This window comes from Dermacentor andersoni, chromosome 3 (genome assembly GCF_023375885.2).
Source record: "Dermacentor andersoni chromosome 3, qqDerAnde1_hic_scaffold, whole genome shotgun sequence".
NCBI lineage: Eukaryota > Metazoa > Arthropoda > Arachnida > Ixodida > Ixodidae > Dermacentor > Dermacentor andersoni.
The window spans coordinates 7,624,624-7,645,293 of NC_092816.1; the positions used below are offsets into that span (position 1 = coordinate 7,624,624).

Genomic DNA, 20,670 nt, shown 5'->3' on the forward strand with positions numbered 1-20,670 from the left:
ACTTTGGACCATTACTTGCCTAGTTCATCTGTAAAAAATAAAGCACTACCATCACATATGCACAAGCAAGCTACTGCATGGGCAGGTGTGGACTGGTGTTGCAGCTTGTTGGCAACCAAGGAAAATGTGTGGAATGCAGAAGAGTTACTATAGAATCTTGGTGGATGCGAAAACTCTGTTCTGTTTCATTGTTTCGCTTTGGCAGAGATCACAGACCACTTTCACATTATTTAGGCAAGGTTGACACTTAGAAAATATGCCGGTGAAGCCACCTTACTGCGTGCATTAACCACGCTTTGGTTTCAGACGGGCAGCAAGGCTAGTCCAGTACAACTATGTGACAACCTGCTTGTGCCCATTTTATTTTTTCCTGCGAATGACGCAGGCAAGTGTTGTAATGGAAGATGGTGACCCGAATGTGCAATCTTGTAGTGGTGGTATGAGAGCAAACAAACCAACAGTAAGCTTTTAAAGTTGCCAAAATAAATGTGCGGGTCACTGCACTTGCACATGCAGCTCCTATGCCCACTTTGCCATGCGTAGTCACAGTGTGCTTCTTGGCTCATGCAGAATTCAAATAGATTGAGATTTGGTCGACCTTCGATATAACAAGCATGGATATAACCAATTATTGGATATACATGTAATGAAGCAAATGTAAAATTTTTGTCAAAGATATCAGAATGTAACAAATACTATGTGCTTATGATGAACATCAGATGTAACAAAGTTATTTTCATGTCAAATGCGACCGTTATAACAAGGTTCAGCATGGGCGCACTTCTGTACACAGTGCTAATGCAACTTCTGCGAGTTCTCTCCATTTGTGTCATGTGTTACTGTATCTGCAACATGACACCAGCATTGAAACAGAACATTGTGCAAATTGTACGCAGCATGTTGCGCTCGCACCTTTGGCAGACCACTTGAAGATATATTCCTTGATTGTTTAAAGCTTAGGAGATTGATTGCATTTACCAGTAGATTTGTTAAGTGCTGCTGAGAATGCAAATTTGAATGTTGAGAACTGTATTCATAAATGTAAAAAAAAAAAATATTTTGCTTTTTGAGGTACTATAGCCAAAGACAGAAACATTTTGGAATACTGTGTTTGTGGCAGGACTTGTTTCAGTCTTTGCTAATTTATTTAATTTCAGTTTTTCATGTAATATTGCTTGCTACTGTGTTTTTCTGATGCTTAAGCTTTCCTTTCAGCCGGAAAACATCCTCTTGGATGATGACTTAAATGTCAAGGTCACTGACTTTGGTTTTGCTACTCAGCTAGCAGAAGGTGAAACATTAACAGGTATGCATTAAGTAGATCATTAATTGTGCTCTTGTTAATTTCAAAATTTGGATCATTCGGGCTTGTTTCCTGGTCCCAGCAAATGTATATTTAAAAAAATAGCATCAGACACTCGTTAATTTGGACGAATTTGCACAAATGTGTGAAGCAAGAACGGTACGAGCAGTCTGGGAAAATGAAGTGACAAAGTATACATTGTTTCATGTGTCACTTAAAAGAAAGAGTCAAATTGTGGGGAATACCATGGCAAGGACAAGTGTAAGACAATAAATTATGCAGATCCAACATGCACAGGAAGCCTTAGTGAAACGGTTTCGACACATTCTGCTCAGCTTAGTTTTACTGGAAGCTACATGCAGATGTGTGGCAGCAGTGTGGCGGCGGACACCAATCCAACTGCATAGGTGCTGTATTGCAGGCAGGCGGCCTGTAGCAGCTGCCTTATCATGAGGGCGTGCAGATGCTCAGAATTGGTCTGTGTCGTACTGTAGTGTCATCAGAGAAGAGGTACTCTGCAGAATTTACAAGCTGTGAGTGTAAGCCCAGCACATGAACAGAGATCGAACGTGGCAGTTGCAAAGGATGCCAGAGGACTCTGGCAGTGGCAAGGAAGATCATTTTCGAGCCGAGGGGAGGGTGTGTTCACCAGAGCAGCCAGGCCGAAAGTGTTGGATGAGCCGTAATACCGTCGTTGCACTAAAGGATGCCAGATAATTTGCTATTAAAACTTGGACCTGCTGATGTTGCAGAACTCTGTGGTACCCCTGGTTACTTGGCACCTGAGCTGCTGAAGGCATCAATGTATGAAAGCTCGGAGGGGTACGACAAGCAAGTTGACATGTATGTATTGAAGGACATTACACATCCTTTTTGTTGTGGTGCACCATGTAATATTGTTAATTCTCAAATATTTCAATCTACATAATGGCAGTTTCAGCCCATTAAGAACACATCTTATTAGCAGTCTCTTCTGTTTTCAGCTGGGCTTGTGGAGTCATCATGTACACGCTGTAAGTATCACAGGCCAGTTATTGCCATTGTCTTTGGTGTCACAATTCTTAACGGCCGCAGTGCAATGGTAGCAGCCATGAATTTGGCATTTGAGCAGCTTCTTGCTACTGAGAAAAATAATAGATTTGGCCCATGCAAATTGACCTTTTCCAGGTCATTATAGGGTAGCTAATGCATGCATTGCCAAACAGGAGTAGGTGATGCAAACCAGATAAAGTGCAGAGAGAAATCGCCATCTTGCAAAACTATTCTGAATTACTGCAGTCAAGTTCCATTAGTTTGACTTTGACAGGAACGAAAAAATTGATAGAATTATCCGGCGAGCCAAATTAAACAAGATACATAAAGAACGCTGAAACACGATGCCTATTCATTTGGCAGCCTTTGCCCAAGTCTAACATGTCCCCGAATCAAACGCGTGCCACCACTTTCTATGTTTCCAAAGTAGAAAACTAACAAAAAAATGACAATAAACCTCCTAAACGAAGTAAAAATCTGACGCACACCCAAATTTTTTAGCAAGAAAAGAAACGCCGCGAAGGCGGTTTTGGCTTGGGACCCGACTGCACTGCACAGGCACTTTCCGGCCAGATGTTCATGAAATAAAGAAAAGGTGTGCATTAGGATCGCATACAGCAATCAGACATTGTGAGCTACGATTATTGCTTAAGAATCTTCCTAGGGCGCGTCGAAGGTAGGAATTTAAATGGGAGGTGACCTGTGTTCACCACATTCACCGTCTTCCGAGCTCTGCCAAGGTAGATGATGCCATAAAGGGCTTGCTAGTTGAGTTGCCATGGAGTCGAGCACCTGCGTACTGACTGGTCAAGTTCAAATTATCTGGCAAAGGCCAATTTTAGGATCGAAATAGCGAAAGGTTGGGCCCGGAGAATTGCATGGGCCTTTGGTCGGGATTAAATTTAAAAAAAAAATTGAATTAACCAAAGTTGAAACTAACGGAAGTCTACTGTACAGCAAATTGCCTCAACCAGATGCAATCCTGTATAATGCTAGATTTCATGCATGTTTCCTATCTCTGGTGTTGCCATGCTGTTGAGGCAGTTCAGCTTTTACTTTTTCAGACTGATGCAAGCATAATTTTTTATTGTGCTCTCAGATATTTTGTCTCCTGCTGCATTGCCGATATAAGCTACAATTCGTTTTGCCAATGAAGCTGTACTGCCTGCTTTCACTACATAGTGTGACATTGGCACTTGTAGTCACATGTTATAGTGCTTCGGTAAGCACACCTTTACTAGTTCCTCTCCTCGACCAAAGGGTGCAGCAGTGAATGTGCGCTCCTGATGAGAAAGAAGATATTTGAGAGACACAAACAATTCATATGGCTCAGTTAACTCGAAATTCAATGGTGCACCTTCTTAACGGAAGCCTTATTATTCATGGCAGAGGTAGTGCAGCCCCTTCTGTACCATCTCTACAAAGTCCTGTTACCCTGGCAACGTGTGTTTGTGCTTGCACTGAGAATTGCAGTAGGTGGTGTCGAAATCTCATCCCAAGCAACAACTTCCTCAGACTAACGGAAGCCAATCTCCAAGGCCATGCTGTTGTGTACTGCAGGCGTCGGAAGTGATTATAGGAGCCAGAAACACATGTTTCACTTGGCAAAACCTGTTTGCATGTTTTGGACACCACCCATTATTTCTTCTGCTCCTTTCCTTGCTCCGAATGTCTGTGGTGGCAGTGCCTTCTCCTAGTACTTGTGCTAGCTGTGAAGGAATGTCTCGCAACCATGTTTAAATTCTTATTTTATAAATAAGAATAACCTCAGTACTATATCCTGTGAAATTGCATTGAGGGCAAAATGTATTTTGATGCTCTCCTTATTGGTGTTAGGAGATTCAGTCTTTAGATCCAGTAGCTTGTACCAGGTTTGCATGACTTGCCTCCAAAAGGCACTCAAATCCCCTTGCCTGGCAGGAGCTTTCTTGTGGCAATGCAAGGCCGCCTGAAAAATCTGCTGGGCCACATGATTCCTTTGTGTCGCTTGTCGGTTCTTTCGTTATCATCTACTGCTCACAGTGAGCCAGCCTTAGTGTTAACATAGACGGAATTTCAGACTGATTTCTGACGAAGCACAAAAAGGGAAAGAGTTGTAATATAGAATCATTACATTATTCCAGCAGCCCTTCTGTGTCTCTTATACTGACACACATCAACGAATCTGTCGTGGGAAAAGGATGCAATTCCATCGCATTTTTTTCTGTGCGACTGTGTCGTTACTTAGCACACAACAAATGTTGTGAGGCTTCTTGAGAGATGATGTACAAATTAGAAAGATTTGCTTGCATTTAGTAACGCTTTAGGTTGCCAGAAACACAGTTGGGAACATTTGTGAGCTACAGCAACTGCTTCTGTTGGTATTAGTTGACTCAGCAGAGTGGTCATGTGAGCCACTAATAAAAGATTTGTTCAATACAAAAAGGAGCAGCTGGTGCCAGTTATGGGCTGCACTCTCTCAGTGCAAGGTTCGAGGGTACACTGCACCCTTCCCTTCAGTCGAGCACGGGGGTGCATCGCTGCACGTTGGGGGAATTGAAGGCCTAGGTGCAGTGCACCATTAATAAGTGCAGAGAAACTTCGTTGAATCAAACAAACCTATAGGTAATCAGAAATCTGCAGCCACTGCCCTCTCTGGCTTTCACATGCTGCTTGTCATTCATCATTATTATTTGCAATAACCTAATTAGGTCCACTGCTAAGCAAAGGTCTCACCCAATGCTCTGCTATTGCCCCTACTCTGATTAACTCATTAGTTTCTATCCTGTCTCAGAGCTACATATACTAATACACTCTATCTGCTCTGTGTGTTGCATGTTTTGCCTGAATGCACACCTGAAGAATGCTATGAACTTCAATGTTGCCCTTGGTGCTTAATCAACACTAATCTTTTCAAGTAATGATGCTAACGCAGTAAAATGCCGTTAAAGAGACACATGTGCTTTATTTTGTGTACCCAGGCTGGTGGGCTTCCCACCATTCTGGCACAGAAAGCAAATGGTGATGCTTCGCAACATCATGGAAGGAAAGTATGAGTTTTGTAGCCCAGAATGGGATGATATCACTGAAGCCCCTAAGGACCTGGTGAGAAATTTATTTTCTCTGCTGGAGTTGCTTAAATTTGCTCCTAAGTGACGTACTAGCTCATGAACTGTCACTAGACTTTCTTCTCTATTGTTAAAGTTGGTCTCTTTTTGTTCCTTTTTTGGAAAGGGGGAGATATGAAACAGGCAGTGCAGGAGAGACCTTTGGATACAATGTGCTGCACCATTGTCAGGCTTTGTATGTTTTCCCATAAATAAAGGGATCGGCAAATGTGCATGTACCGGGACAGCACTTCTTTTCACAAAGTTGAAATGCTCAGTTTTCATCATGGAAAGTTCAGAGAGATTGCCAGAGTTTTAATCAGTCACTCTGAGTAAATTGTCTCTGATGTGGAAGTTTCGCTGTTATGTGATCATTGATGGCCAGAGTGTCAAATCAAAAGTATGTTTTCCTTTTTGTTTACAGTTCCGACATTTTGGTGCAGTTTGTGTTCAGCTCGGGAACAAAAGATAATATTGTTAAAACCATTTGAACTGATTCATTACGGTTCAGTAAAAATCACATTCTTTCATTTTTTTGCGATCACTTGGTGCACATGGCAAAGATGTACATACACTAAAACCTCTTAATACATACCCGCTTAATAAATAATTCTTGTTTAAGCATAGTTGCAGTAAATGCCCCAACCTGTCACCATTGAACCTAGTGCATTGGCTGACAGCCTAAGCTGTGGTTGCTTAACGCATACCAAACGGTTAGTGTGTAGTGTTTACTTCATTTTTCAGCGCGCACAAGCGTGGAATCAGCGAAATGTCATGCGTGCAGACTATAGGTAGCGAAATTGCGGCACACGGACATTTCCCCGACTGCAGTCGCCACCGATAGTGACATCAAAACATGGTAGCCGTGATATGTTTCCTGCTTCCATAGCTTCTAGCACTTCCACATTGTCAACATAGATGACGATGTGGATGATGGCCCTTCCGTATGCGACGCGGCTAGCTCGTTGCCATTCATTAGGGTGTTCGCAGAGAAGTGGGGCCTGATGGAGAAACTAGCTCATGGCCTTGCTGAGCTTGAGGATGCTGTTGTCGCTGCAAGGCTGCCACGGCGGCAGGTGAAAATCACAGATTTTTTGCTGCCTGCTCACAAATAAAGCTTGTCTGCATGTGTGTTTTATTGAGAATTAACAAGTTTTTTTGGCCAGTAAATCTATAGACGCTCATCTGCCGTTGTCGGTTAATTAGTACATCACTTAGTGCACACCTGATCCCCATTCCCCACCGACCACATATTAACGAGGTTTTACTGTTATAAAAATGTGGCATTAAAATTCTTTTTTTTTTGTTTACCAGTACAGAAATGTTAATAATTTATTACAGAAATTTGAATTGCCCTTAATTCTATTTTTTTGACTCCTGTGCATTAAAGGGGCCCTGAAACACTTTCCTAGCTAATCACAGAATGGCCTCACTATTAAAGAATGCCACCTCACGAATCTCTTGGATGAAAAATTTTTTCAATCCTTCAAGTATAGGCAGCGTTAAATGTAGTTATCGCACCGATGAGTGGCTTTCTCCTTTCATCTCCACTAGCGTGCTGGAAGCTATACAGAGCAGATGGTGAGAGAGCAAGGCCGCACCCAAAAGTTGAGCGTTTCATTGGTGAGAGGGCTCATCGCGGCACACCGTTGTGGTTGCAGTATCTATGCTATGCAGCACGCAACTGGCGTGTATTGACCGGAAGTGCAAAATGAAATGCAATTTTTTATCGCTATGAAATGGCAGACCGGGGTATTCTCCATTTGTTTAACTAAAAATTAGCATTGATGGTATTACTGAGAATATTCTCGTGATCACAAAATCAGCCAATAACTGTTTGTAGGCTTGGCTGCTTGCTATGTATCTGCATGGCAACATTGTGAAAGAGAGAGCAAGCAATATTTCAGTATTTTTGACACAATATTGTAATTTCCCTGCTGCGTGCACTGCAATAATATTTGGCTCACCTGTTCACGAGAGCCTCTTCTACAGATTGGCAATGTTTTCCTACTATGCTGAGAGTGTTTTGGAGCCAGTTTAAGCCTATTTGTATTTTTAGTCCAAGATTTGTTTGCCTGTTGCAGATGTACTAATCATGTATTTCCAGCTTGGTTACATACAATGAGGACATGTAATTTACAGCAAATGAAATTGATTAGACAACTCTGTAATAGTTCCACTGACCAACATTTCAGTTGCTGTTGTGTTCAACTAATACAATTTCAAGTCAGTCATCCTTCGCTGCTGCCTGGTTTTGTAAAACATTATTCACCTTGAGGTGCTCCATTGGAGATTCTGGCAGCATGAGATTCTTGGCAGGATCATGTGAAAATGCTGTGCCGCTTCTCTTGCGAGCAGCACAAGCTGGAAAAATTCCCTGCTGTAAAATTTTACTGTTACTGTGTTTTTACTACTTGACATAGTTAATTGTTTGTGTATTTAGACATTTCAAGTTATGATAGAACTTGTCCAGCATAACAGTTTAGTGCCGCAATGCTGTACGTATGGCATATATTCCAAATCTAGTGCAAGATTCCCCAAATACTCAAAAAAAAAAGAAAGAAGAAAGGAGCTACAATGGTATTGGTTGTTGGAGCCATTAACTAACCCTGCACTACCATCTGAGTAACTTAGCTCTACTGTGAGGAATGCGATGCGCACGAATGGAGGTCAAAGACGCCAATTGTGCCTCAACTCATTGCTCAGCCAGTTTGGTGGAGGTTAGCAGGGATATGTTAAGGTGCTCAACATGGCCTTTCAAACATCCCAAGCTTGTTGAGGATTGCCTCCCACAAGTGACAGCAAATTACTGGAGATCCATAGTTTATGGTAACTAGCATAACTAAAGGCAGTGACTGCATTCATGCTGTCAATGTTTGTGGTGCAAAACTTCAGTGAAGGAAAAAGGAAATGGACAGAAAGAGCTCTTTTTGAGTGCAGCTCTTAAGCGCCCATTCCTGCGTTGAGTGTCGGCTTGTTTTGGCAGTGTTATACCTTGCAATTGAGCAAACGAGCACAGACAAAAGGTGAAAGCAAATGCAGAGTGCAGCGGTAGACGAAAGAAGAGTGCGTGAGGAGGAAAGTGGAGGAGGAGTGGAGGAGCCTGCACATGCGCTGAGTTGCCGGCGGCCATGGCATCCGCCGCCATGTGGACGATCTCATCTGCGCTTGCGGGGTGGGGGCAGAGTGGTGTGAGGTAGGGAGGGCTACGCTCATCCGCGGCATCAGCTGCTGAGGTCAGCCTGCGTGCGGTACCAGCGTGTTTGATGTGTATCACTGTTCCTGCAAGGGGTGATGGCGAGAGGGCACGAGTAAGGCTCGTTGTGATGCTCCCTTGGGTGTTGTCACAGCTAACACTGGTGGCACGATTTCCCCGCGACAAAGGGCTGCTCTCGTCGGTGGTGAAACTAAACCGTGTGAAGAAAAGCATAGTGTCGTGCAAGACGGGCTGTGCAACGACGATGGCTACGATATGATGCCAGATAGTGCGCGTCGTCTGTATGGAAACAAAGCACGTTACTCACAGCATTCTCTTCCTAATGTAAACCGTGTACTTATATAGTCATAATATACAATATTGACATTTCGAAATGAAAACGTGTAGAGTTGCACTCAAATTTTGTGTTGGGGAGTATTGTAAATGTCCCTGAATTTTTTTGTCCATTTATTCTTTCCTTTGCTAACATTTTGTGCTACAAATGTCGGCAGCTATGCACCAACTAGTTGAACATTGTACTTTGCTAAACTGTATTTGTTCTCTATTGTTATGCTGTGTTTGGTATATCCCTGTTTGTATTTTCTTTAATGATGTCTTCAATTAACCAATGGCCCTCAGTCCCCAGCAGCTGCGGAGCACCTGACCAAGGCAGTGGTCAGACTTGCAATGCAGCACAGGGTGCTAAGAATATCTGGGTCTGGACAGGCCACCAATGGAAACTGACCCTTGCAACGTTTAGCACCAGAACCCTCTTGAGTGAGGCTAGCTTAGCAGGACTCTTCGAAGAACCATCAGACATTGTTTGGGATATTATTGGCCTTAGTGAGATTAGAAGAACTGGTGAGGCTTGCACATTGCACAGGCTTGCATGTCCTCTGCTATAGAGGTCTCCCAGATAAGAAGCAATACGGGGTAGGATTTCTAATCCATAAGGACATAGCAGGTAACATTGACGAATTCTACAGCATCAACGAGAAGGTAGCAGTAGTCGTAATCAAACTCAATGAGAGGTATAGATTAAAGGTAGTACAAACCTATGCTCCAACGTCCAGTCACGAAGATGAGGAAGTAGATCAGTTTTATGAAGATGTTGAATTAGCTATAAGAAAAGTGCAAACGCGGTATATAGTAGTAATGGGTGACTTCAATGCAAAAGTGGGGAAAAAGCAGGCGGGTGAACAGGCAATTGGCAACTACGGTGTCGCTTCTAGAAACGCTAGAGGAGAGATGCTGGTAGAATTCACAGAAAGGAATAAGCTGAGAATAATGAACACCTTTTTCAAGAAACGTAGCAACAGAAAATGGACCTGGATAAGCCCTAATGGTGAAACAAGAAATGAAATTATTTCATATTTTCTGCCTATCCTGGCATAGTGCAGGATATAGAAGTGATAGGTAGGGTAAAGCGCAGTGATCATAGGTTAGTGAGAGCCAGGATTAACATAAATTTGAACAGAACAAGAGTAAAATTGGTCAAGAAAGAACAGGTCAACTTAGAGGCAGTAAGGGTAAATGCAGACAAATTTAGGCTGGTACTTGAGAACAGATATGCAGCCTTAGAACAGAAAGATGATGATGATGACATAGAGGTAATAGAGAGTTTTAGAGTAGGGGCCCCAAAGAAATAGTGTTGAAGCCACTGTGCATGCACGAGATGCAAACTACGTTTGGGTTTCGCGTTGGGAACGCTATTTCACCGATTTAGCGGGAGCCCAAATAGCAGCCCCAAAAGCTTTGCGTTGGCAAACATGGTGGCACTCATCGAAGCGACGGCTCTAACCCAGCACCAAACTGGGTTCTACTCATGGTAACGCATGAAGTTCGCAAGCTAGGAGAAGTGACTGCGGTTATCGCTTTCTCTCAACTAGCGTGTGTTATGAAGATTGATTCATTATGCGCCACTGATTCTGAATTTGATTGTGGATTTTATGGCTCGTAGGCCTGACGTGGCTAAGCTTGGCTGGTGAAGGCACGTAAAGTTGGTTTGCTTAAAACTAAGTGCAACTAATTGTTTGCTGCTTACAGAATAACTTCTAAATTGTAATTAAACGCGAATACACGCAGGTCAAAATTACTATTCCAATCATAAAATGGTGTATTTTATTTAATTATTTCTAATAGCTTTTCTTTGATGCCGTCGTGGCGCTGTCAGTGCAAGACGCTATCCGCAAGCGCAAAGCCCTATTCTAAAACTCTTCACTCCTGCGTGCCCCAACACTAACATCCACAAAGCTCTTTGGGGCCCCAAACTATTGGGGCCCCAAACTATTGGGGCCCTTTTCTAAAACTCTCTAATGAATGAAACCGTAATGAGGCTGGCTTCAGAGGCAGCAAATGAAGTGGGAGGCAACGCACCAAGGCAACCAGTAGGCAAGCTCTCCCAAGTAACAAAGGACCTAAAAAAGAAACGACAAAGAATGAAGGTGTCCCAACTCGAGAGATGAGATGGAATTCGCGGAACTGTCAAAACTGATCAACACAGCGAAAATAAGTGATATTAGAATTTATAACGTGAGAAAGACTGAAGAAGCCGTAAAAAATGGACGCAGCCTGAAATCAATGAGAAGGGAACTTGGCATAGGACAAACCAAGATGTATGCATTGAAAGATAAGCAGGGTAATATCGTCAGCAATCTTGAAAATATATTAAAAGCAACGTAAGAATTCTATACTGACCTGTACAGTGCCCAGATGAGCCAGGAGTACTCTATTCGAAACAATAATGAACAGTATACAGAAACTCCAATAGCTAGAGAGGAGGTCAGAAGGGCCTTGCAAGGCCTGAAACGGGGAAAAGTGGCGGGAGAGGACGGACTACCGGTCGATTAAATCAAAGATGGTGGAGTCATAATGCTTGAAAAACTAGTGGCCCTTTATATGAACTGTCTGTCGATTTCAAGGGTCCCAGAGAACTGGAAGAGTGCAAATATTATACTAATCCACAAAAAGGGAGATGTTAAATAATTGAAAAATTATAGGCCCATTAGCTTACTCCCAGTATTATATAAAATATGTACCGAAATAATCTCCAATAGAATAAGGGCAACAGTGGACTTTAGTCAACCAAGGGAACAGGCTGGCTTCAGGAAGGGATACTCTACAATGGATCACATCCATCTCATTAATCAGGTTATCGAGAAATCCACAGAGTACAATAAGCCTCTCTATATGGCTTTCATAGATTATGAAAAACGGCCGTGGCTTAGCTTGGTTAAGCCTGGTGATTGCGAAGCAATAGTGTGTTATTCTCGGATCAGCTGGTAGTAATTGAGTAAATATACTCAGTAATGCCTGAGAGGAGCGGGAGTTAGGCCGCCGTTGGTGGCTACCGCCTCGCCTCGCGACGGCGTGAGATGGGGCCCCGTTCTTGCACAGCTGGTGTGACGTCACACCGACCATAGCGCCCCTGGTGAGAGGAGCGGGAGTTAAGGCCGCCGTTGGTGGCTACCGCCTCACCTCGCAACGGCGTGAGATGGGGCCCCGTTTTTACACAGCTGGTGTGACGTCACTCTAGGTCACGTGGTGCGACGTCACGCAGCGAGGTCACGCTAAAGGTCAATGGTGCCTACCACCGCCTCGCCACGGAACGGGCTGAAGTGCGACCTAAAGTAGTATTGCTTCGCAATAAAAGCATTTGATTCAGTAGGGATACCAGCAGTCATAGAGGCATTGCATAGTCAAGGAGTACAGACCGCTTACATAAATACTGTGAAAAATATCTACAGAGATTCCACAGCCACCATAATTCTACACAAGAAAAGTAGGAAGATACCTATGAAGAAAGGCATCAGACAAGGAGACACAATCTCTCCAATGCTATTCACTGCATGCTTGGAAGAAGTATTCAAGCTATTAAACTGGGAAGGTTTAGGAGTAAGCATTGACGGCGAATACCTCAACAACCTTCGGTTTGCCGATGACATTGTTCTATTCAGCAACACTGCGGACCAACACTGCGGACGAGTTACAACAAATGATTCAGGATCTTAACGGGGAGAGTGTAAGAGTGGGGCTGAAGATTAATTTGCAGAAGACAAAGATAATGATAAATAACCGGGCAAGGAAACAAGAGTTCAAGATCGTAAGTCAGCCTCTAAAGTATGGGAAGGAGTACGTTTACTTAGGTCAACTAATCACAGGGAACCCTGACCATGAGAAGGAAATTCACAGATGAATAAAAATGTGTTGGATCGCATACGGCAGACATTGTGAGCTCCTGACTGGGAGCCTACCGTTATCATTGAAAAGGAAAGTATACAATCAGTGCATTTTACCGGTGCTGACATACGGCGCAGAGACTTGGAGACTGACAAAGAAGCTTAGAACAAGTTAAGGGCCGCGCAAAGAGCGATGGAACGAAGAATGCTAGGCATAACTTTAAGGGACAGCAAGAGAGCAGTTTGGATCAGAGAGCAAACGAGTACAGACTATATTCTAATAGACATTAAGAGAAAAAAATGGCTGAGCAGGTCATGTAATGTGCAGATTAGATAACCGTTGGTCCATTAGGGTGACAGAATGGGTACCAAGAGAAGGGAAGCGCAGTAGAGGACGGCGGAAGACTAGGTGGTGCGACGAAATTAGGAAATTTGCGGGTGCTAGTTGGTATCGGTTGGCACAGGACAGGGGTAATTGGAGATTGCAGGGAGAGTCCTTCGTCCTGCAGTGGACATAGATAAGCTGATGATGACGATGATGATGAGGTTACATATATGTTCACTAAACAGCATTTGAACACCATGCTTTGATGCGCTAATTAGCATGCAGTTGCACTCGATTGTGAAGCCTGGTTATTAAACATCTTATTGGAAGCAAAGTTTGCACATTGTTTCTAGAACATAGTTCATGAAGTATCCTTAAAAAGTAAAGTATGCTTGGCAGAAGTCCTTTTGACAATTTTGCAGTGGCTAACGGAATGCTTCTCTACCTGGCAATTTCAGCAGGCGAAAATACAGGTTGGCTAGGAAAAATGCAATTTGTTTTGAAACATTCACAACCACCCATGAAACTGGTTTTGAATGGTACCTCTGTTTGTTCCAAACCATTGTGAACTGCTGGCCAAACTGATTTGAAACCGTTCCATCATAGTGCTATGGTTCGAGTTCAGTTCCATTTCGGCAGATACCAGGCGTATCAATGCCAGTTACGGTTCAACACCTTGATGATGACAATCTCTGTACTTTGCTTTCAGCACGTTATTATAGCAACACAACTGCAATAAAGCAAAAGCTGTTCTACAGAAGATACCATGTCATCTTTTATCACGCCTTTGCCATCTCTTGGACTAATAACATGCCTTGGTGTCTTTCTCTTAGATCAGTAAACTGCTGGTTGTTGATCCGAAGAAACGTCTCACTGCCTCTCAAGCATTGGATCATTGCTTCTTCAAGGCTGTTGTAAGTTTCAGAGATTTTTCCAGTGTGGTAGTTTCACTGAAGTTCAAGGACAGCACTGTTTCGTGTACAGAAGGTGCCAATGTTTTGTTGCTGCTGGTGCTTGTGTCGGTGTTTCAGGTGTGCTGTACTGCTCTCAAAGGGCTTCTTGGCTTGCATGTAACCCTGGTTAATTGTGTCACTTCTCGGTATGACACAAGCAAGCACTTCCACTTGCCACTTGCACTACAATCTGCAAAACTTGTATGCATTCACAAGTGTGCACCCATACCTAGCTTGCTCGCATGAATTAAGCCAGACACTTCTGGCTGCATAGTGAACAGATTGTACTGCGTGCTTGCTCTTCAAGAGCAAGAAAGAATACTTGGTTTTTCCGAGATGTCCTTATTTATTTAAAAATAGGTGCAAGTGTGCAAGGCTCAGCTCTGAAAAACTGCACACAGTATGATAAAGTGATGGAATTCATATCTGCCGTCATGTTGATGTAAACGCATGAACCATGCATGATCTTTAATTCAGTCCTTGTTTTGGGCTACATGTGCGCTACTTTCTGCATGAAAATTGTCTTTGCATGGATCATGTGCTCTTGCTTTGAATCCTTGTGTTTTATGCATATCTGTTCTGCTTGTTTCTCTCCGTCTTGTGACTCATGTAGAAACGTGCATCCGTTTTCGTCACCGAAGACGTAAGTACCATTAGTGAGCCGCCTTAGTTGAGTTTGAAGAAGCTTGCACAGCCTCCTCTTTCTTTAATAGTATTGAGCAAGTAACAAGCACACGACCTGCAAGTGAAACTGTAGCAAACTGTAGAGTGCTTTGTGCACTTGCACATACGACCCTTGCAGATTTTGCCACACACTCAAGCGATATTATTAAATATCCCAGAGGCTGTTCCTCTAGCAACTAGTACATGTAGTCATATTTGCAGTACTGCTTGTAGGATACATACACTAGTGAAGCAGATGGCAACAAGCATTAGTTGGTTATTATAGTGCTAAAATACCAAGATGAGAAATCTTACGTGTTGCCTACTCATCTCGTCCTCGTCAGTATGCGCTGTTATTCGTTCAATATGAAGCTGAGAAAACCATGGAATGTTTCGTTGTTGATGCAAGCTTTACAATTTATCTGCTGCATTCTTGTTCATGTCTGTTCTGTAGATAGTCGGCATATATTGCTCAATTATTTAATTTATTGCTACAGGCAGTGCAATAGGCATAGTGAACTGATGCTCTGCACAGACAGTGTACGGTGTGGGCAGACAAAGTGCCTCAGAGCGCAGATTATTACTAAAGATCATGTGATCACCTAATGAGTGGCCCACATGCATCAAAGCATATAGACAAGTTTTAAACAATTGCTTGAGATGACAAGGCAGTAACATTACTAAGTTAAAACTTAAGCACACTCAATCGAATTCCTGTACATTAATCAGATGTGGGTCTCAAAAAGCGCTCTCTGTGATTAGAAGTACCGAATCAAAAGCAGAAATTGTAATTAGATGGCATGTGCTGGTGGGCCTCCGTGCAATCGTTGCACTGGAGAGAAAGCGTGATGCCAGTGGCTAGAAATTGAACAGCGTGCAGGTTTGGAACTATGGTGCAGCATGTGTGACGCTTGAAGTTATTGGTGGCTCGTCGCACTGAGAATTCTCAAGGAAGTCAGGGCGGCATAAAAGGTGCAGAATTGGCACAGTATACGTGCTGCGAAGATTATGCACGGCAAGCAACAATGCATCAGCAGTGGGTCTTGTGAGGCTAACCACTGACACAGTACTTAAAAGGCTACCTACATCCAATCATTCCGTTGGGATTTCAGGGATATTGCATTGCATTCTAATCTGGTCCTTGTCTAAGCTAGGAACCCCCCAAAGCCTGCTAGAATTTTAAAAATAAAAGGGCTTCTTGTTTATATAAGGGACATGAAAATAATATACTAACTTAATTTAGATTTTTTACTTATAACTTAAGTAGGAGCTGTATGTGGTCGAAAACAATTTAATTGAGGTAAAAAACTGGCTGCTATTACGCCTTGGCATTGTGGTGCCAGCTTCCCATGTTTTATTCTGGAGAAACTGCTAGGGATTGTTGCAGCAGCTGGTGAGGTGTGGTTTCGCGAGGATGCCATACGACTTCCCACCACTGCTGCTGACCTCCAAAGCTAGTTTTCCTATAAATCTGATTTAAAGATCCCCTATATCTTTGCAAGATGTGGTTGTTCAGTTTATCAACATGGTTCTCTGTAGTAATGATTATTTTTGTGTTATGCAATTAGACTGCAAATTTTATAGTTTATATTTATTTCGAAGCTCATTTTAAAATGTTAAGCTGCAGTCGAGCTGAAAGCTGTTACAGTGCAAGTTTTGTTAACATATTTTCCTGCTTGAAGCCACATTCACAGAACACATCAGCCTGCTTATATTACTTTTCTGCACATGCAAAACAAGTTTGAACAACGACAAAGTGCCAAGATTGACAGGGAATTTCATTCGAATTGTAAGGAAGATGGGCAGTGGAACTACCTTGCATCATGTAATAGAGTTGGAACAGTATGCCATTTCACGAGACCAGTGTAAACAATGTGTAATAAATTTTTCTCCTATGCAATATACAGACTTAGCACCACCATGCTCACATGTCATTTGCAGCGAAGCATGCAGATACGTGGTCAGTCTTTCTTTTTCCTTTATTCCAAAACTTACCCAAACTCTTAACCACTGGGATTCCGTCCAAGGTTGTTCCACGTATGGGTGGCTGCTGGTAAATTTTAGCACGCACATGCGTAGTCGGCTGCTCATTGTCATGCTCAGCATTACATATGTATCTATTTAAGCTGAGATTTGCCTGTGCTGCTTTGCGAGTGTTGCAGCATATGCTTGTCTCGCTGGTTAAATACAAATATTTTATTCAAAGTGCCCAGAAATCGACAGCACAGTTCAGCACAGCTAGAAATAAGAATGACAAAAGCGCAGTAGCAGTGCTTTGTCAGTGAGCCTATATGCAGGACATTCACACCTTGTCATTTACTTTAATAGATGCATAAACTGTGCTGCAGTATGATCATAAGCCACACTTGGCATGCAAATGCAGAGTAATTTGCGGTGACAGAAGTCAAAATGCAGCGACACATCAGCAACTCCCGGATTTGGTCATCAAGGCATTGCAGTAGTTTCTCAAGTCGCAGCGTTTTTCTTTTCTTCACGTCTTAGCGCAAAATTTTCGTGGGTCTATGAAACTTATCTTAGAGTTGGCAGCACTGCTTTCCACTGATGTGGGAAGTGACAGATGTGGTCTCCGATTTGGGTGTGAAATTCAAGTTCGCTCGGCCTTGATTTTCTCCACTAATGAGCCATCTTTTTCCATTATGTAGAATGTTGTAAAAATGAAAACTATAATAAGTTTAACTGGATTGGTGGATTAGTAACTTCTATAGACTTTTCGTCCACAAAAATTATTCAGGTGCGTGAAATTACTGATGTTTAGTGCAACATTCAGTGATGTGGCCTACAAAAAAATGTGCATTGTGTCCTGGAGAAGTATACTAGAAAGCTGCTTCTTTGCTTCACATTACTGTTTCTCTATCGTATGTAAATTACTGAAAATTACTGTAAACGTTTTGAGTCACTCAGTTCCTAAGAAGTTCTTGATGTAGTTACCTTTCAGAGTTGCTATAGGTGATGTCCACATCCATGCCCCAGTGGTGGTGCCCTCCCGATAAACAAATGCAGGTCTTGAAAGCTATGCTTTTGCTGGTTGCATGCAGTGGAAGTGATTGCAGGAGTTGAAAACTCATCATAGAAGTTGCAAAATTTAAACCAACACGTGAATGTTGCCAGAGATGTAGAATCATGCCACTAATGCTTCGTTTGTAGCCATATTACATACACTCTTTTTCTACGCATTTGTAGGTGGGAATACAAAAGCGCACCTTCAATGCAAAGAAAACTTTTCAGGTATGTGAGCACATTGTATGTGGGTGGATTGTGTTTTTGCATGTACAGCACAGGAATCAAGAAGGCCTAAGTGGCTCTAGACTTTGAGGCTAGAATGTGAGTTGGCCATAATATTCATTTCTGTTACAAGAAAAAAAAAAATGCAGCAGGTTGATGTGCTGCCTGATTAGTGTTGCTCTAACTTTTGTCCTCTGCCGAGTGTTGTCACTGCAGACTCTTGTTGTATATTGCAGTTTGGCATTCTTTGTGTCAGAGCACTGGTGCGCATTCGACGGCTACGATACACCCCTGAGCCACTCTCTCTGAACATCGCACGGACCAACCCATATCGCATCAAGACATTGCGAAAGGTATCAGTAAGCTTTGTGTGCATAGAGGATCAGTGCAAGTCTGGCTTGAGTAATGAAATAAAGTGTGGAACTGGGTTAGAACGGTGTGCAAGGTGCAGTCGGGGGTCATCTACCATTTGTGAGCATTGTGTACACAAATAATAAAAAAAGTGCTTGCATATGTATGTTCAGTACCATAGCCTTGTTGATGCCTTGCTTTTGTCACCTTTTCTCCTTTCGCTTCCTGCTTTTCACACCAGATGGCACTGTACATTCTCTGCAGGTGATCGATGGTTGTGCCTTCAGAGTTTACTGCCACTGGGTCAAGAAAGGAGAAATGCAGAACCGTGCTGCCTTGTTCGAGAATCACCCCAAGATTGAGCTGCGACAGATGTATGAAGAGACACAAGTGGCTGCCTGAGCAGGAGGAGGATCCCATTTACTGGCGCTGGCCATTGTCCAAGCATCAAGGTGCTACAAGTACCTCTCCACGCAGTGCAGTTGTGTAGCCGCCTTTGTGGCGCTGTGTGTCAATTGTGCCCGCTACACTCTGTCCCCCGTTCTGGGCCACTGTGCATAGGTCAATGCCTCTGGAAAGGAGATTTGACATTGCCCACCAAGTGTTGCAACAGTTGTTGCCCATGTTCCTTTTGTTTTCAAGGATGCTCTTAGGACGGTTTGCATATGTTGGCAGGTATGCACCTGCTTTCCTAGTCAAATGAAAGCTTAATGTCAAATTTTTTCATTTTGAATTGACAACAATCAGTCTGGTAGTGCATGTTCCATTGAAAAGCCATTTCACCAAGTGTAAATGCCCAATTTTCTTGTGTAAGATCATACACAAAATGAGCTGTTCCATCCATGGGAAAGGTGGACTAGGTAGGCGACAGTTTTAGCATGGAATGAATCTGCACTTTATCAGTTGCTAAAATATAAAAGCTTTTGGAGCATTTGTCTTTGGCAAAAGTATTTTTAAAATATGTGTCGGTAGCTATAATGTCACAATTCAAAGAATCTCAGAATTTATTTTCCACTAATGACTTTCATGTCTATGGATAGATGGCACCAGAAGGGCATGTTTAGCAAACTTCATTAAGCATCCTGAATTAAAATTTCATTAAGTGTTGCAATAATGATTCTGTTGTCACTAACTTGTGCTCTTGGCCAAGTCCAAAGCCAAAAATATCTGGCAGGTCCCAGCATGACAAAATTTATTTTTTACCTATGCGCAATATGGCTTAAGTAGATTTAGGCCCGGATATATACTGGCGAGCATAAAACAACCTGATGCTTAGACTAGAAGGCATAGTGAAAGGATTCATTGTTGCATGTGTATAGAGAACAACCAAAGTGAACCAAAACTGTGCAGGTTTTCTTACATTTGAGATGCCTATGCTTTGGAAAGTTAACAAGATATCTATATCGGACATGCAGGTCCTTTGTGTGTTTGAAAGCAGACTGAATAAATATGTGTTAATGCAATCGGGTCTATTTGGTCATGTAATCATATCATTATTAAAATTGGTGCTGTACTCAAGTTTTCGGCAGCTACAAGCAGGTGCAACACTCCACTTCATAACAAACTAGTCACACTGAAGTGTGCTTCTTGGTCAGTGCAAATTTTCTGCACAGTTGCGAACTTCAATAAGTGTGGCCTGTGTGAACCACCAACAGCATAAAAAAAAAAAAACGCTGTGGTCTCCAAGACGGTTGCTCTGTGGTGCACACAAGACCACTGTTAACACTGCATACAATAAGTTGTCAGAAAAGCACTGTTAAATGTGGCAACATGGCAGCTGCTTTTGTGATCAAGAACAACAGAACTCTCTCTCTAGTTACAACTTCAAACTCTTCTAGGTAGGCAGAGTGATAAGGTTGGTCTTAGGGCGTCCCTTGAATCATGCAGAAGCCATTGATAACCTGTTCAGCGAAATCTGAAAAATTGATTGACACAATAGTTCTGCAGAAACCCGCAAGGTGGAGAGAAGCAGTTAATAAAGGGGAAATCAGAGATCCACCCGTTCGTAGCAATTGCTACAAAGGAAGACCATACGGATTCCTCGAAAGAAAAGCCTCGCAGATGAAGAAAAATATGTCCTGGTCTGAGACTCAAACCCGGGACCACTGCCTTTCCAGGGCAGCGGCTCTACCATCTGAACTAACCGGGCGGCTACCAGATGGCAGGGTGAAGTCGAATTTGTCGACAACCCGAAGCAAAGGCAAGGGTTTGATGCAATAGTTCTACTTTGTGCTTTAGGTGCGAGTGAAAGTGTGCAAGGGTGAGTGCCGCCTTCCCGTGTGAGCAAAGGGAAAGGGGAGGGGAGCTCGCTCACGGTAATGCGATCAAGCGCGCGCGAGA

The 20,670-nt window shown here is 42.8% G+C and overlaps 1 protein-coding gene across 3 annotated transcripts in view; it reads left to right on the top strand.

Annotated features, from left to right (window-relative positions):
* The window catches only part of PhKgamma (phosphorylase kinase gamma), a 40,095-nt gene extending 20,302 nt beyond the window's left edge, over nucleotides 1–19,793 (top strand). For 2 of the 3 annotated variants that reach the window (XM_050169401.3, XM_050169399.3), the window contains exons 7-15: nucleotides 1,216–1,306; nucleotides 2,056–2,146; nucleotides 2,287–2,316; nucleotides 5,296–5,419; nucleotides 13,954–14,034; nucleotides 14,687–14,716; nucleotides 17,938–17,982; nucleotides 18,216–18,332; nucleotides 18,595–19,793. In XM_050169401.3, coding sequence (XP_050025358.1) covers nucleotides 1,216–1,306; nucleotides 2,056–2,146; nucleotides 2,287–2,316; nucleotides 5,296–5,419; nucleotides 13,954–14,034; nucleotides 14,687–14,716; nucleotides 17,938–17,982; nucleotides 18,216–18,332; nucleotides 18,595–18,732 — 747 coding nt within the window. In that variant the 3' untranslated portion in view covers nucleotides 18,733–19,793. The remainder of the gene's footprint in view (nucleotides 1–1,215; nucleotides 1,307–2,055; nucleotides 2,147–2,286; nucleotides 2,317–5,295; nucleotides 5,420–13,953; nucleotides 14,035–14,686; nucleotides 14,717–17,937; nucleotides 17,983–18,215; nucleotides 18,333–18,594) is intronic. The other variant, XM_050169402.3, reaches the window with a different exon arrangement.
* The last annotated feature ends 877 nt before the right edge of the window (nucleotides 19,794–20,670 follow it).